Raw genomic sequence first — 18269 nt, forward strand, 5'->3', positions numbered from 1 at the left:
TAGCAGTGAAAGGTAATCCCAAAACGTTGAAATATGTGCCCAAGCGGTGCTGTATAAGTGAGAAAAGCAGAGGGCCTAAGACAGACCCCTGTGGAACCCCAAATTTCATGTCACTAAGGTTATAGGTAGTGTTACTGTACAAAATACAGTGAGAACGACTGGTCAGGTATGATGTCAACCACACAAGGGCACTCCCAGTAATCCCAAAATGATTCTCCAGCCTATTGAGAAGAATATGATGATCCACAGTATCAAATGCAGCGCTGAGATCCAACAGCACCAGAACCATAGTGGTGTCCGAATCCATTGCAAGCAGCAGATCATTCACTACTTTAGTGAGAGCTGTTTCTGTGGAATGATATTTTCTAAAAGCAGACTGCAGTGGCTCAAAAAGATTATTCTCAGTAAAACAGTCCATGAGCTGCTGTGAAACCACTTTTTTTCCAGAATTTTAGAGAAAGATGATTTGATATCAGCCTATAGTTTTTCAATACACTAGGGTCAAGATTAGATTTCTTAAGTAATGGTTTAATCACTGCAGATTTGAAACATTTGGGGACAGATCCAGAAGATGATGAGAGATTAATCATTTCCAGCACAGTCAGCCCAAGAGTGGGCCACAGGTCCTTAAACAGTTTTGTTGGTATAGGATCAAATAAGCAGGTTATGCTTTTTGTAGACGTTATGAGTTTCTTCAGCATGCCCAGTGAGACACTATCAAATTCTGTAAATCTAGGTAATAACTTGGTAATGGCACCCACCTCAATAGCAGGGTGTAGTGGCTGGGTTAAGGCATGCCAGGATGTGTTTAACCTAATGTCTTCTAATTTCTTCTCAAAGTAATCCAAGAAAGCTTGTGCTGTAAAAGGAGAGCGACTTATATATAGGTGGTTGTCCATGAATACGTCTTGGCACTGTGTCGAACAACAACTCATGTTCATGTTTAGAACAAGAACATAAGTTATGCTTGTTTTTGTTGATCAAATCAGAGTAATAGGTCCACTTTGTAGCCAGCAGTGCATGCTTATAGTCTAAGCATCATGCCACATGAGGTGGATTACTTCTAATTTTGAACTACACCATTTCCATTCTAGACCGCTTGCCTTATGCTTGAGGTCACGCAAGTAATCATTGATCCAAGGTGACTGTTTTTTGGGGGGGGGGGTGTGGTTTTAATAAAGGTGGTGCAATCATGTTGACTGAAGTTTTGAGTGCTGAGTTTAAACTATCCACAAGACTGTCTACTGATTGGGCATTTGCCATATGTGAAGCTAAGACATCAGGCAGTCTAGCTTCGAGTTCAGTCGTAGTTGAGTAGTTGACGCGTCGCCGCATCCGACCTGCGACCATGTGTCTTGGATACTCAGGTGACGAGAGGGGCAGAGCTGTCAACTGATCACCACCTGGTGATGAGTAGGCTCAGATGGCAGAGTAAGCTACCAGGCAGACCTGGAAGACCTAACGTTGTGTGAATTTTCTGGGAACATTTGGTGGAAAAGACTGTACAGACTGCCTTCAACTCGCAGCTTGGAGGAAACTTCTCCCAGATCTCGAAGGAGGTCAAGGACATGGAAATAGAGTGGTCCACGTTCTCCCATTTTGTATGAGATGAACTCAAAGATCTAAAACTTTTTCCACATATACAATATCACCATTTCCCTCAAATATTGTTCACAAACCAGTCTAAATCTTTGATAGTGAGCACTTCTCCTTTGCTGAGATAATCCATCCCACCTCACAGGTGTGCCATACCAAGATGCTGATTAGACACCATGATTAGTGCACAGGTGTGCCTTAGACTGCCCACAATAAAAGGCCACTCTGAAAGGTGCAGTTTTATCACACAGCACAATGCCACAGATGTCGCAAGATTTGAGGGAGCGTGCGATTGGTATGCTGACAGCAGGAATGTCAACCAGAGCTGTTGCTCGTGTATTGAATGTTCATGTCTCTACCATAAGCCGTCTCCAAAGGCGTTTCAGAGAATTTGGCAGTACATCCAACCAGCCTCACAACCGCAGACCACGTGTAACCACACCAGCCCAGGACCTCCACATCCAGCATGTTCACCTCCAAGATCATCTGAGACCAGCCACTCGGACAGCTGCTGAAACAATCGGTTTGTATAACCAAAGAATTTCTGCACAAACTGTCAGAAACCGTCTCAGGGAAGCTCATCTGCATGCTCGTCATCCTCATCGGGGTCTCGACCTGACTCCAGTTCATCGTCGTAACCGACTTGAGTGGGCAAATGCTCACATTCGCTGGCGTTTGGCACGTTGGAGAGGTGTTCTCTTCACGAATGATGCGAAGGAGATGTGTTGCACTGCATGAGGCAAATGGTGGTCACACCAGATACTGACTGGTATCCCCCCGCAATAAAACAAAACTGCACCTTTCAGAGTGGCCTTTTATTGTGGACAGTCTAAGGCACACCTGTGCACTAATCATGGTGTCTAATCAGCATCTTGGTGTGGCACACCTGTGAGGTGGGATGGATTATCTCAGCAAAGGAGAAGTGAATATTTCAGGGAAATGGTGATACTGTGTATGTGGAAAAAGTTTTAGATCTTTGAGTTCATCTCATACAAAATGGGAGCAAAACCAAAAGTGTTGCGTTTATATTTTTGTTGAGTGTACATATATAGTTTGTGTGTGTGTGTGTGTGTGTGTGTGTGTGTGTGTGTGTGTGTGTGTGTGTGTGTGTGTGTGTGTGTGTGTGTGTGTGTGTGTGTGTGTGTGTGTGTGTGTGTGTGTGTGTGTGTGTATACGTGAGTAGTTTAAAGACGTATTTTGACCAATTATGATATTTTGTCTCAATCTAAATATTTGCAAATAAATAACAATCCAGAGATTAATTGATGCGAGCACTCCTAAAATAGCTTCGAAAATTGAGACTTTTATTTTGAAAGTGCCAACAGGCTTGCATGTTATTTGTTGTGTCGAACTTGACCACAGAGATAACTCTATAAACAGCTGGTCTCTGCCGAAAACAGCATCGATTGTTTTGGGATTTTTGTTTTTTAAGCTTTTATCTGAAGTTTTATTGTGAGTTTGTCACTGTGTGGAGATGTCTAGCGGTTTTCCAGCCTGTGAGATGATTTATTCCAAACTGGTAGACGACAACGAGCTGCAGCGCAGACCAGATGTGGAGCAAAGTGGTAAAAAAAAAAATAATAATAATAATAATAATTCAATTCATCCATTAAAATAAAATAAATAAAAAATATAAAAGTTTCACAGAGAGCGAGAGAGAGTGCACATTTGTACTATAGCAACGCAAGAACGTCACAATTTCACAGTAAGTGCTGAAAATCAGCAAATACTGATTTGGAGCTGAAAATCGTCTGCAAAAGGAAAGAAATAAATAAGTAAACGTTATACTTTCATTTGTTGCAGTTTAAAAGTTTTTATTGTTGTTTTGGACTGCTGCTGGGACATAATTAATGTTGGAGGTGAACCACTGAAATGGACTCCGATTTAGTTACCTGTATAATACTGTAAATGGACACAAATGTGATGTCTATACCAATGACCTTGACCCAGATTTCCAATGTCATCTGAGATAACAGCAGACAAAGACACCCACCTTCTCACCACAAAAGACTACTTTTTCTCTCAAAATATTGATTTTACAGCTTACTTTGTATTGAACACCTAAAGCAAATCAAGAACCTGACTCTCTTTGTTACATTTGGACTTGAACCTCTGGGTTAAGGTTAGACATGCAAATGGATTAAAAAATAGAACTTTTTGGGTCTATTTTTCCTTCTCGGCACTAAATTTCTCTTCTAAAGCCTAAATTTGCGTTGAACACCAACAGTAAATCATTCACCCCAGCTCCCTTGAGCCAACTGTGTTTGACCTTGGACCTTAGGGTCAAGGTTGCACATGAAAATGAATGGAATACTACTCTTTCCTGTATTAATTGGCCTTTTTCCACTAATTCTTTATTGCTCCCCACCATGAAATAGGGGGACTATTGAAATGGATTCTATGTGTGTCAGGTTTTTGGTCTTTTGGGTTGCTTTTGGGTTCTGTCTGTCTCTTGCTCTGTCTTTTTGGTTGGTTGTTCTCCTTCCTGCTTTCTCTTGTCTCCCTCTCTGGGCTCTTGGTGGTGGGTGTTTCTCTCTGTCTGGCCACACCCCGGTTCTGGGAGCTTCTCCACACACCTGTTCCTGATTTGCACTTAAGCACCTGGGTGCTTTATAAGCCTCACAGTTTGCCTTTGTCCTTTGCCAGATTGATGTGTCTAGTGCCTCTTTCCAGCCCTATTGTAATATTTTTGCCTCGCTCTGATTGCCTCCTTGTGTTTTTTGACAACCTGCTTATGTACCTTGACCACGCCTTTAGCCTGATGCTCTTGATCCTGTTGCTCTGTGTGGACTGCTTTTCCGTGTACCGACTTCAGCCTGAAAACCATGTAAACGATTTTACGCCACTAAGCTGTGTTCCTGCGTCCTGCATTTGCGTCCTGCCTGTCCTGTCAACCAAACCTGATAATGTGTCCATCCGTGCTTATTTGTTTAATTTGTCACCCTGCTGTATCAGCGGCGGGGGCCTCAGCTGAGCATTGGCTTGTTGTGTATTTATCTCACAAACTGGAATTCATACAACCCCTGGCAAAAATTATGGAATCACCGGCCTCAGAGGATGTTCATTCAGTTGTTTAATTTTGTAGAAAAAAAAGCAGATCACAGACATCATTAGTCTGCATCTAAAAAGGAGTGAAGACACCTTGGAGAGCTGTTGCACCAAGTGGACTGACATGAATCATGGCTCCAACACGAGAGATGTCAATTGAAACAAAGGAGAGGATTATCAAACTCTTAAAAGAGAGTAAATCATCACGCAATGTTGCAAAAGATGTTGGTTGTTCACAGTCAGCTGTGTCTAAACTCTGGACCAAATACAAACAACATGGGAAGGTTGTTAAAGGCAAACATACTGGTAGACCAAGGAAGACATCAAAGCGTCAAGACAGAAAAATTAAAGCAATATGTCTCAAAAATCGAAAAATGTACAACAAAACAAATGAGGAACGAATGGGAGGAAACTGGAGTCAACGTCTGTGACCGAACTGTAAGAAACCGCCTAAAGGAAATGGGATTAACATACAGAAAAGCTAAACGAAAGGCATCATTAACACCTAAACAGAAAAAAACAAGGTTAAAATGGGCTAAGGAAAAGCAATTGTGGACTGTGGATGACTGGATGAAAGTCATATTCAGTGATGAATCTCGAATCTGCATTGGGCAAGGTGATGATGCTGGAACTTTTGTTTGGTGCCTTTCCAATGAGATTTATAAAGATGACTGCCTGAAGAGAACATGTACATTTCCACAGTCATTGATGATATGGGGCTGCATGTCAGGTAAAGGCACTGGGGAGATGGCTGTCATTACATCATCAATAAATGCACAAGTTTATGTTGATATTTTGGACAATTGAAAGGATGTTTGGGGGATGATGAAATCATTTTTCAAGATGATAATGCATCTTGCCATAGAGCAAAAACTGCAAAAACATTCCTTGCAAAAAGACACATAGGGTCAATGTCAATGAGCAGATCTGATTTGATGCAGGTGTTAATTTGGGGGCTGAAAATTTACAGGGTGATTCCATAATTTTTTCCTCAGAATTGAGTGATTCCATATTTTTTTCCTCTGCTTGGTCTAAAAAAGTAACCGTTACTGACTGCCACAATCTTTTTTTCTTGATTTCTTATAGTGTTTCCTAAAGTCAGAAAGTTGCCATTTGAAATGACTTTAGTTTTGTGTCATGTCTGTGATCTGCTTTTTTTCTACAAAATTAAACACCTGAATGAACATCCTCTGAGGCCGGTGATTCCATAATTTTTGCCAGGGGTTGTAGGTGTGATCTCTGTATCACTTAATTTGCATTATTTGTTTGTTTGTTTGTTGGTGCTAAGTTCATTTGAACAAACTTCATTAGCATTATTAACTCAAGTTTTAATTTTTTTTTTTGTCTGTTACCAAGGCAAAAACAGAGAGTCCAGTCCACATGACTTTGGAGTAACAGCATTTACCACCTGTTTTAAGATGCTATCAACCATCTCTATAACAAGAGAAAAGCAAGAAGTCGACTCATAAATATAAGCAAAATGGAATGTGACAGCAGGTATTTAAGTGGAATTCTTAGATGGGAGATCAGTTAGGGTAAGCGTATAAGGAGACAGGTCACAATGATATGATGTACCTAAAGGAGCACCGCTAAGTTGTGTGCTGGGGCCATTACTGTTCTCCCGAGTGATTAATGATACCTTTTCACAAGTACTGAGTGACATAGGGTTTAATAATTGTTAGTAATGTCACATTATGTTTTAGGAAAATGCAATGACACGATATTAAACAAAAGAACATTGGATGGACAAATCTAAATAATTTTTTTCTAAGGAAAAGGATTAGACTGGACTATTTTTTTTTTTTTATTTGAAGGAGCGATATTCTATTCCACGTTAGACCTAACCTTTGTCATGATCTGGACTTTTTGCTTTGTGTTTCTGTTTTGCCATGTTTACTTGAGGTTCTAGTTTTGTTCTGTTTAGTTTAGGTTTTGATTGTTTTGTATGTGTGTGATTTCTCTTGCTGGGTTTTTCCTGCTTGGGCTTTGTCTGTCCCTATCTCTCTTGTCCATCCCTCTTGGTGCTTGGTGGTGGGCATCACATCTGTCTGGACCACACCCTGTTCTGGATCTTTCCGCACACCTGTTTCTACTCTGCAGCTCATCACCTGGGTGTATTTAATCCCCAATGGTTGCACTAATTCCCCGCCAGATCGTTGCGCCTTGTGCCTTCGCACCCAGCTCTGTATTCTATGTTTTCGAGTCCTGCTACCACATTGTTTCGATCACCTGCCTGTTTGTACCGACCACACCTTACGCCTGATGCTTTGGATCTGTTTGCTCATCTTTGACTGCTTGTTGTGCGCCGGACCCCACTGAATCCTTCAGTAAATGTTTTTACTAACCAGAGCTACTGTGTTGAGTCCTGCAATTGTGTCCAGACGTTTCTGTCCATCAAACCTGATAACCTTCTCACCAGCTTTTATTGGATTTCTGAACTTTGGTCAGATTATAAATGCTCATCTCAAGTAACTAGTGCAGCAGATACCAGAATATTTCAGAGGAATCCTTCAAATGGTGATACAAGCACCAAAGTTGCCACAAATGCTCCTTAAACATTACTCTAGCCACGTGCATTTTCAATAGGCGGCCAGGTATGGATCAATTTAAGAGTTACACAGGGGTCAAAATTTACAGAAGTGTACATTTTGTAAAATTTATGTTCAAACAAATAATGTGCCTCAGCTTTCAATATGATTGGAACATTTTCAATTGACCCCTACGTAGGCCTATTGAAAATTTAAGGGGATACTCAGTTTTTTTCAAAAGAGTAATGTTTAAGGAGTATGTGTGCCCATTTTGGTGCTTGTTTCCAGAAATTAACAATTTTTACAGTTATCTGCTCTACTAAACTAAATGGACTGCAGGGAGAAGAACTGGTGCCAGTGGGTCCCAGCACCTTTCTAGGGCTTACTTCTTTTTCTTTTTTTTCTGACACACACATGATCACTGGAGTCAATTAAACATAGGCAGATCCAAGACTCGCCACCACAGAAGAAGATCCATCCTCATCTCAGCTAGATTGATTGATAGGTCAGCCTGATCTTGCTCTGGTCTTGGACAGAGTTTCTGGATCTTGGACCCTTAAAAACCTCTTAAGATTATTCAGCCACCTTGCCTAAGTACTCTTCAAAATTTGTCTGTATTTTTACACTGATTTTCCATATAACTGCAAACAGATCAGTTGTACATGAATATAGATTTTAAAAAAAACCTCATTGTCCAAGTGATGCCCCTCAGCAGTTTCAGTTCCTTAAATGGAGCTGTTTGCTCACGTTTTTCTGCTGAATGTTCTTGCTCCAGGTCCAACAGAATAAAATACAGTTCTAAATAATTTGCTTTAGCACCCATGCTGAGGAAGCAACATTTATTTCTTTCAGTAGGACGGTGGGCAAAGACTTAGAGATTTCAGGAAAATATGATTGGACTTTGAGGTGGATCTGCATGCAAGGTCATGTTTACCATGTGCACCAACAAAGTAGGGTATGATCATTGGTCCCATGTGTGTTTCTGCCTGTGAACTACAAACAGCTGGATGGATTTCCACCAAACGTGGTGGGAATATTACTTAGGCAGATACCTCGAGATGTTTAACTTTTAGAGAAGACTGCGCAATCGAGATGTTTAACTTTTAGAGAAGACTGCGCAAAAGTTTAGGTCAACAAAAACGGTGCAAAAAACATTTTCTGCTATGATCTGCTAGAAATGATCTGGTTTATATTGACCAGCAATATATATATATATATTTGTATAAACTGTGTCATGATGATGTCACCACTACCGCCAGTTTTGCACTCAAATTGTTGAGTTAATGACTATCTGCTGTATCTTCACCTCTATCCAGCTGAACCAGTCACCCCAGTCTTCCTGACCCTCAGGCCGAGCGGCCCCAGGTGCTACCGCCTCGCCACCATCTGCTTAGCAGCGCTGTGCGCCATCCTTCTGATCTCCATCATCGCCGTCACTGCACACTGTGAGTAACGCCCGTCAGTTTATTAATAAATGATCAGGTCAGCCTTTGCTGGAAGTCAGGTGTGAATCCACATTTTGCTCACACACTTTTGGCATTTTAACAAAAACGTGAAAATGTTGGGAAAAGTTGGAGAACTGATTTGTTGAAGTATTTACATCATATGTGTATTTCTTTGATTAATTTTAGAGCAGTCTGTGTTTCTACTACATCTTCCAGGAAAGGTGAAGATAGACGAAAATAAATGACGAAACTGACTTTCTTTGTTTGTACAGACAAGAACGGGCCTCAAGGTGGCAGCAGAGAGGCCTCAGAGGGGACGCTGCAGAAACAAAAGCAGGACGCAAATGTTTCGGATCTGACCGCCACCATCAACAAACTTCAGCGAGAGAACGAGGAGCTGAAAGCAAAACTTGCTGCCAAACTGGCAACTAAAGGTAAAAAAGGCTAAATACAGTTTCGCCTCTTTTTTGTTTGTTTTATATAATGTAAAATGATCATGACGCGTACGTTATTGTGGCAGTAAATGACGTTTTTGCCATGTCAAACAGGAACTCTGCCATTTTGTTTCCGTATCTGTTGTTGAAGCTGCACGTCTTTGTCTTTTTTGGGGCATCTTTGTGATTTTTGGATCTGTTGCTTTTTCTGTTTTATGCATCAGTGGCCACTGCACATCAAAAATGTTAACCTAATAAATCACTCAAATCATGGAGGAAAAAAAATGAATCTTCTTTTTTGCTGTCCTATTAGCTCCTGAGCCAGTCAGGCCTACAACGAAGGCGACAGCGCCCCCTGTCATCTGCCGCCAGGACTGGTACCTGTTCAACAACAGTTGTTACTTCATTTCCAGGTCCAGCAAGAACTGGGAGAATAGTCAGCAGTTCTGTCAGACCAACGGAGCTCACCTGGCCATCATCCACACGGCCGAGGAGCAGGTAGGATTTAACAAGTCTTTGTGATGTCATAAACTGCCGCAGCAGCTTTTGATGTAACTGTGTCTGTTAGGAACGTACTGTTAGTTCTTAAATATTGGCCGTTATTACCTGTCAGCGGGATAGGTGTGGATCTGTGTGATGTCATAAGGAAAGATCCATCCCACTCGTTTGCTTTTGTCATGTCATGAGATGCATAAATAAAAAAGAAAAAAAGATCCTTCTGAATGTTAAGTGAGGAAAAATAATTAAATTATAATTAACTTTAGTCTTAAGTTCAGTGATTTTGAAATCGATTGTTTTAAGTGATCTACATGTAGCAAGGTGAAGTCCAGATTGAGAAGATGTTCCCGCTAGCTTGGCTAACGGGGGAATTCCCCTTTGGCTGACCTGGTAGAGTTGTGGTCTTTAGTTCGAGCAGTCCAGGGTTCAAACCCACCGCTGTAATTAAAGAAGAGAAGCGTTGTTACTTATAACGTGAAAACTAGTGGGCGCTCAGACAGCACAGATGTAGCAGCTTTCTGTGGCGTGCGTTCTCCTGACTGCTGTTCTAGTTTATTCCTTGTGGTAAATGTATTGTATGTATTTAAACACATGCGTTTCCTGGCAGACTTTTCTGTGGAACCTTCTTCCCAGAGGCCACTGGAATGCCTACTGGTTCGGGATTACAGACGAGCACACGGAGGATCAGTGGAAGTGGGTGGACGGAACCCTGCTGGTCGGAGGGTGAGTTCACCTCGTTAACTGCTCGACTGTGAATAAACATCCACAGAGTTTGAACGCTTGATTCAACTGGTTTTAAATCTGTTTTTCAGTAAGTTTGAATTATGGATGAGAACTCTAAGCTGCATCTTTGCCGATAAAATAGTTAATATAATATGAGTTATGATGAGACAAGTCAAGACTTTTAATAAGAAAGTAGCTAAAGTTCTGCCTCCAGATGCTGGGTAACTGCAGTGTGTGTGTTGTGTGTATGTTTGTGTGGTTTGGTGCATTCTTGGTCAGGGTTCACCTTGTTTCTTTGTCTGGGATCTGTGTGTGCTGTGTAGGTGATCTCTTAGTTCCTCTGTCTCGTTCATGCTGCTGTGTGTGTGTGTGTGTGTGTCCCTGGCGTGTGACATCTCTGACCCATTACTCTGTTCTCCATGTCCGAGTGTCCCCTCGTCTTGAGTCTGCTCATGTTGTCGCCCCTGTGATTTTGTTTTATTTTTGCTCTGTGTCCATTTTATGTTTTACGTGATTATTGCACTTGTGTTCCGTTGTTACGTCCGCCAAGGACGTAATAAAATCATCAGCATTTATTTATTTGTCTGTCTGGCTTGTTAGCAGGATTACGTCAAAACAGAAGACTCCATTAAATTCCGGAAGTGATCCAAATCCAGGATCTGGATCAAGTTTCACGTTATATTCCCGTTGAAGGATTACGTCAAAGCTACTATACAGATTCTCACCAAATTTTCACCACAGATGCATATTAGGCCTTGGAAGACTGCACTGAATTTTGGAGGTGATCCAAATCTGGATTCTGGATCAAGATTCATTTTATAGAGGCTTTGAAGTATTACGTCAAAACTGCTTCACGGATTCTCACCAGATTTTAACCACAGATGGATATTAGAGCATGGGAGACTCCACTGAATTTTGGAGGTGATCCGGATCCAGATTGGCGGACATCAGAAATCTCTGATTGCTCTTAGTTTCTGTTATTGTGTTGTTTTCTGGCGTATTCGTTCTGGTTTGTCTTGATCAATTCTGTTTTTACACAGCTTTATTCCCACATCTGTTTCTGTAGATTACCACTTGGATTATATGTTTGTTTTTGTTACTTCGTCTGTGGTAATATTATTTTTGTCGCATTTATTGTTATGTTTTTTCTTTTATTCTTGAGTCGGGTTTCTGTCTCTTTTCATTCTGTTTGATCTTGCATGTGGGTGATTCTTTAACTACGGGCACTATTGGCCTTGTAAATGTAATTTCCACCACACCATTGCCTTACAATATAAAGCGCCTTGGGTTAACTGTTTGTTGTGATTTGGCGCTATATACATGTGCTCTGATGTCACTGTTTATCTCCATAGAAACTACCCAAACAATCTTTCATACAAACTGTTTAGGGACATTACAGTGTTGTGGTGGAAATTACGGCAATAGTGTGGGACAACTACATTTTGTTTAAAAAAAAATCACAACAGTTGTATGACATTGAATACCCCAATTATGTTTTGATTATTTTACTGACATTTTATTCAGAGATATTTTAAAACATTAGAAAAAATGTTTCTTTACCATTCATTTCTATCATTGAAGATCAAAAGTCTGGGTGTGGGACAAGCACAAAACGGCAATATTTGCATATAATGATGCTGAAAAAAGGTGAAAAAGTCATCATAGACTACTAGAACAAATTTCTTAACACACTTTCATTGTAAAGATAACTATAAAAGTGTGAAATTTCCCCTTTTTTCTGTTTTTCATACAATATGATCAAAGGACATAAGTGCCCGTAGTCTAAGAATCACCCATGTATTCGGGTTTCCACGGTTTCCTTAATGATTGCACCTGTCTCTTATTGATTCGTTCATTTAAATCTTCACCACTTCTTGTTTTGTTGCTGATTCATTCTCTGTGGTGTGCATTCTTGGCAGGAAAATGTCAACAACAAAAAAACATGTTTAACATGAAACATTCTGTCTTCACATTTGCTTACCAGTCATATTTTGTCCTTGTGCAATATTTTGTTTTCACTTCTGCAGCAGAACATAATATTCATTTAAAAAAAAAGATGTTTTCCTCTTTCGTGTAGGTTTTCTAATAATCAGCTGATTTTTTTTCCTTCCTCCTTCTAACAACATGCTGATGATTAATTGTGCCCCTTCCTCTTTTCCTGCTGTGTGTGTGTGTGTGTGTGTGTGTGTGTGTGTGTGTGTGTGTGTGTGTGTGTGTGTGTGTGTGTGTGTGAGTCAGGTGTATGTATGTCCAATACACATACCCCCCCATTCAATGGCCACTTTATTAGGTACACCTTGCTAGTAGTGAGTTGGACCCCCTTTTGATTTCAGAACTGCCTTAAGTCTTCTGGCATAGATTCAACAAGGTGTTGGAAACAGTTCTCAGAGATGTTGGTCCATACTGACATGACAGCAGTCAGTCGCCCATTCAACCAGTCTGGCCATTCTCCTCTGACATCAGCAAACCATTTTTGCCCACACAGCTGCCACTCACTGGATATTCTGTCTTTTTCGGTCCATTCTCTGTAAACTCTAGAGATGGTTGTGTGTGAAAATCCAAGTAGATCAGCAGTTAGTGAAATACTCAGACCAGCCCGTCTCGCACTAACAACCATGCTGTGTTCAAAGTCACTTAAATCCCTTTTCTTCCCCATTCTGATGCTCTGTTTGAACTTCAGCAAGTTATCTTCACCACATCTAGATACCAAAATGGATTGAGTTGCTGCCATGTATACTGGCTGATTAGCTATTTGTGTTAAGCAGTTGAACAGTGTGTGCCTAATAAAGTGGCCGATGAGGGTATATATGTATACACACGCACACCTGCAGGTGTTGAATGAGTGATCACTTTTTATAAGTATTCAAATAAAACTAAAGCAGCTGTTATCATTTTCTGTTTATGCAAAGTTGTCTTTCTTTTTTAGTTGCAACACTCAGGAAACATGTGCACACCTTCCTGTGTGTGTTGGCACGCTGGAGTTCCACTTGGTCACTGTTTCTGCTCTTTATTCATTAAGTGTGCTTTGATCCTGTATACAGTGCATTCAGAAAGTATTCACAACACTTCACTTTTTCCACATTTTGTTATGTTACAGCCTCATTCCAAAATGGAGTAAAGTAATTTTACCCTAAAGTCTCCCCACAACACCCCATAATGACATGAAAAAGTATTTTTGAAATTTTTGCCAATTTATTAAAAATAAAAAACTAAGAACTCACATGTACATTTCAGTATTCACACTCTTTGTTCAATACTTAGTTGATGCACTTTTGGCAGCAATTACAGCCTCAAGTCTTCTTGAATATGATGCCACAATCTTTGGGCAGTTTTTTCCCCCATTCCTCTTTGCAGAACATCTCAAGCTCCATCAGGTTGGATGGGAAGCATCGGTGCACAGCCATTTTCAGATCTTTCCAGAGATGTTCAATCAGATTCAGGTCTGGAGCAGGTTTTCATCCAGGATGTCTCTGTACATTGCTGAATTCATCTTTCCCTCAGTCCTGACTAGTCTCCCAGTTCCTGCTGCTGAAGCATGATGCTGCCACCACCATGCTTCACTGTAGGGATGGTGCTTCATTTCTTCCAAACATGACACCTGCCATTCACGCCAAAGAGTGCAATCTCTGCCTTATCAGACCAGAGAATTTTGTTTCTTGTGGTCTTAGAGTCTTTCAGGTGCCTTTTGGCAAACTGCAGGCAGGTGTTATGTGCCTTTTTACTAAGAAGTGGCTTCTGTTTAGCCACTCTACAATACAGGCCTGATTGGTGGATTGCTGCAGCGATGATTGTCCTTCTGGAAGGTTCTCTCTCTCCACAGAGTATGGCTGGAGCTCTGACAGAGTAACCATCAGGTTCTTTTTCACCTCCCAGACTATTATTGGTTGAGCTAAAAGTATTATAAATAGAACAGTTTTGAAGGTGTGGAAAGTAAAAGGTCAAACAATGTCAACATCCACTGGATTGTAAGACACGTGACATGTTACCCCATAACGTGATAACCAAGCATGACACATACAAGCTATTAACCCAACCAGTAATTTGCATCACTTTTTACCAAAATTGGAGCATATTTAACATTTGACACCTTTACCAATTGAAATTGGCCTGTATTACCATTTTTGCTGTTTTTACCAATTACTTCATAACATTCAGTCATAGGTTGTTACAGTTGGTTCCAGGAACACAGTCAAGTAAACCCCAAGATGCAGGACAGCAAAAATGCAAAAGATGAATTTCAAAGGATGCCACGGTTTAATTAACAATTGGTGAATTCAAAACACATTGACAGGTGTAGAGAAAAGTCCAACAAAAATACAGTCTTTACCCAGCTCTGAGTGAGGAGGTCTGCGACAAAAACAATTGAGGAAGGGTTCCAGCAAAAATGCAGTCTTTACCTAACTCTAGGTCAGGAGTACAAACAAATAACAAAAGACAAGCAGGAGTGCAACATCAAGGACTAAATACGTACAACTGGAACCAGGATGACAGATGACAGAGGAGACATGCAACGTATGACATACATTGGACACACAGGAGCACAAACCCAGGTGCAACTTACATACTAACTGAAGTAACTGCTGACAGGTGTAACTGGTCAAGGGAGACAAGAACATGTGATGAACTAATCTGAACACAAAGGGCAGCAGATAACAAAACATACATGGGTGACTGAACATGATCATTACACCTAATTAGGAAAAAGCAGCCACAAAGTCATAACTGAGAAACTCTCAATATAGAAATAAACCAAAGAACCCAAATAACACTAGAATATAACTAAGATACAAAAACACTGGGGGGGTATAAATTAAAGACAAAAAGGACCCGGACAGGAAACGCTACATGCTCAAGGCACGGGGCCCTCACATGACAGCTGTCACAACAGCACGCTGGCTGCGAGGCAACACCCCGACAAGGAGCTTGAAGCAGGAACCAACAAGTGACAGTCACAGAACACACATGCATACAGACCCCAGGGAGACAGGACAGGAAACCAAGACATAAAAGAACACGGAGACCACTCAAAAACCCGGCCACAGACAAAACTTCAACATAGATAGTCCAAACTTTACCTTTTTGGAATCTTTATAATCAGACAAATAATGTGGTATATTTTGAATATGATTGCAGCATCTTTCAATTTTGACCCATGTGTAATTTTTCATTGATTGCTGTAGGTCATTAGAGTTCATGCTTTTATCACAGAAATGCATAGTTATTTTGCCTATCTGCGGCACTATAAAAATGTTTGTAGCTGGTTGCCTTGTGTTTTGACTGAATAATCCACCTGTTGCAAAGTGGCATGCAAGTGTCATTCTTAGTTTCCACCTTAAGCCCCTTTCACACCCGAAAACTACTTCCTTTCTGCAACCAGTGTTTTACGCAGAAAAAAAAACGCAAAAAATTTTTTTTTAAATTAAACATTTATAATTTTTTTAAACATCTTTAATTTTTTGCATCTTTTTCGCATCACCCTTGGCGGCAAAACTTGGCGGCGTCATGACGCAACTCTATGTTGGGCTGATGTGACAGGGGGTTTACACAGTTGTCATTTTTACATCCCACGCTCACGTCCTCATGGAGCTGGTGCACTGATTCAGTCCCTTTGCAGAAAGTGTTTGCAGCTCAGGCCAACAAAAACCTGGTCTAAATTTCAGTGCTGCATTTAAAGAGTGTAGCGTTCAGGTCCCTATTGTGATGCAAAAAATGTTTTCCGTAGATGGTGCAAATCCATCTGTGGTGTGTCTGAGTGCACATTGCTATTTAAGTGGCATAAAAAACTGAGACAAAGCCAAACTCTGGGTGCACAAATGTTGGTTGTAAACTTGTTTATGTAAGGTGCATCTGAGTGTTGCACTCTGTACATAAAAAAGTCCATGGTGCTGGACTTTACATGCAGTTTTTCCTGACACAGCTGCACCTTGGTAAGAGGGAAAAAAAACTACAAATGTAGCAGTGGATGTCACCAGTCACTGTAACATCCAGCGTTATATCTCTCCTGACGCTACACAGAGTGGTACGCTGGGACACGGCCCAAGTGGGTTTGCGCCACACGCATTTGTGCCAGGCCTTTACATTTTGTCAACTTTTTGTTTTCAGTGTGGCACCAGAGAAGTTATATTTTTGCAGAAAAACAACTTTAATCATTGACTGAGTGAGATCATGAACATGTCTTACTACTTATTGTGTTTTGCATTTTAGGACTTACTCTGCATTTTGTTAATTTCATCTGATGGTAGGTTCTGGGAGGACGGTGAACCAAATAATCACATTGACGAGGACTGTGGCTACATCGTGAAAACAAGAGTGCTGCAGCGTGTGGCAATTCGGAGCTGGTATGACGCCCCCTGCACCATGTTCTGGCCTTTTATCTGTGAGAAGGAAATGGGCGGAGCCACAAACACCACTGCATCACACTGAAACGTTTGAGACTGCATAGGACAGCTGGTGCTGTTTATACTTAAATTGCATTTTTGCAATCTGCATCTGCAATTGCAAAGAATGATACATTCAAACTAATAATAATAATCCATCTAAAATTATAAATCACATCATGATTAGAATGGAATGTATGAAAAAGTATATTGTGGCATACAAAAAAGTACAGTATATTGAAGCATTTTGTGTGTGGGTTAAACATTTTAATTCTGATTTTTTATTTTACATTGTTTCAATTATGCCTCTAAAAGATATATGCAATGAATGTACATTTTAAACTAATGTGATTTATGTTGAAATTTCAATAAGACCGCCAGGTCCAGATGGTAAACTCTCGCTGTGAAAATCGATACTCGCAATATTGAATTTTACAATATAAGAATCTATTTTTAAAGTCCAGAATCAATATAATTTAAATCCAATTTCTGTAGGAAACAATGTAGATGTGGACTCCTCTGTTGCTTGATTTGAGCGCAGCTTTTGATACAGTTGATTAGAGTATTTAATTGGAGAGAATTGAGAATTACTTGAGTATTTCTGACTGAGATCATACTTGTTGGGCTGACTGCAGTGTGTTTACTATGATAACACAATATCAGAATGTATGTTCAAATTAGCCATTGATTGGAGTGAGGCTTTCAGTAAACAAGAAATGGTCTGCAATCTTACCATGAATAGAGTACATGTATTATTTAGAAACTGTTATTTCCACGCTTTTTTTTGTTGTTGTTGGTGGCTGACGCTCAGATGCGCCAGTACCCTCTCTGTTTTGAACCAGGCTTGTAAGAACAGTGTCTTGTGGCTTCCCTCACTGTCTCTTTTGTATACATGATTTAAATTTCAAGCAGTGTCTTGAAAATGTTCTTTTGTGCATCTCCTGATTTGTCTAACACTAAATTGCTGTGAAAGTGATTGTTTGATATTGTGAATGCTGAAGTTTATGTTTCTTTATTGCATAAAATGTATTCTTCTGATAAATGGCTCGTTTAACAGCCAATACAATGGCACCACCATGTGGTCAATGACTGTTATTACCACTTGGCTGCTGGTGGGAGAAGACTTTCTGTGATTGTAGGTTTTCTGGATGCTGTTTACCTAGGCGTAAGGTGATTTTTTTGTTTGTTTGTTTGTTTTTAATAATGTTTTTATTTTTGACAGCTTGTTGTTTGTGTCAGGGCAGCACAGTGGCTTAGTGGTTAGCACTGTTGCCTCACAGCAAGGAGATCATGGGATTGATTCCCGTCTATGGCCTTTCTGTGTGGAGTTTGCATGTTCTCCCCGTGTTTGCATGGGTTCCCTTCGGGTGATCCAGCTTCCTCCCACATCCAAAGACATGCAGGTTAGGTGGATTAGAAACTTTAAATTGTCCGTAGGTGTGTGTGCGGGTGTGAATGTGTGTGTTATATAATGCCTAAAGGCCCTGTCACACCTTGATGATTTAGCCAGTGTATGTCAAAAAACGCTGGTATAAGTCCAATAAGTTAAGGGTAAGTTTTTGATTAAAAACATGTTGAAACACACTGAAGCTCGCTCATGTACGTCCTGATAAGCTGAGC

The 18269-nt window shown here is 40.5% G+C and overlaps 1 protein-coding gene across 2 annotated transcripts in view; it reads left to right on the forward strand.

The window, feature by feature from the left end:
• LOC117502258 (hepatic lectin-like) overlaps positions 1-17936 on the forward strand; it is a 31717-nt gene extending 13781 nt beyond the window's left edge. The window contains exons 3-8 of one of the 2 annotated variants that reach the window (XM_034161303.1): positions 3054-3161; positions 8489-8617; positions 8890-9051; positions 9365-9549; positions 10157-10272; positions 16515-17936. In XM_034161303.1, the coding sequence (XP_034017194.1) occupies positions 3071-3161; positions 8489-8617; positions 8890-9051; positions 9365-9549; positions 10157-10272; positions 16515-16695 (864 nt within the window). In that variant the 5' untranslated portion in view covers positions 3054-3070 and the 3' untranslated portion in view covers positions 16696-17936. Of the gene's footprint in view, positions 1-2970; positions 3162-8488; positions 8618-8889; positions 9052-9364; positions 9550-10156; positions 10273-16514 lie in introns of those variants that run through there. The other variant, XM_034161302.1, reaches the window with a different exon arrangement.
• The last annotated feature ends 333 nt before the right edge of the window (positions 17937-18269 follow it).

This window comes from Thalassophryne amazonica, chromosome 20, assembly GCF_902500255.1.
Source record: "Thalassophryne amazonica chromosome 20, fThaAma1.1, whole genome shotgun sequence".
Taxonomy (NCBI): domain Eukaryota; kingdom Metazoa; phylum Chordata; class Actinopteri; order Batrachoidiformes; family Batrachoididae; genus Thalassophryne; species Thalassophryne amazonica.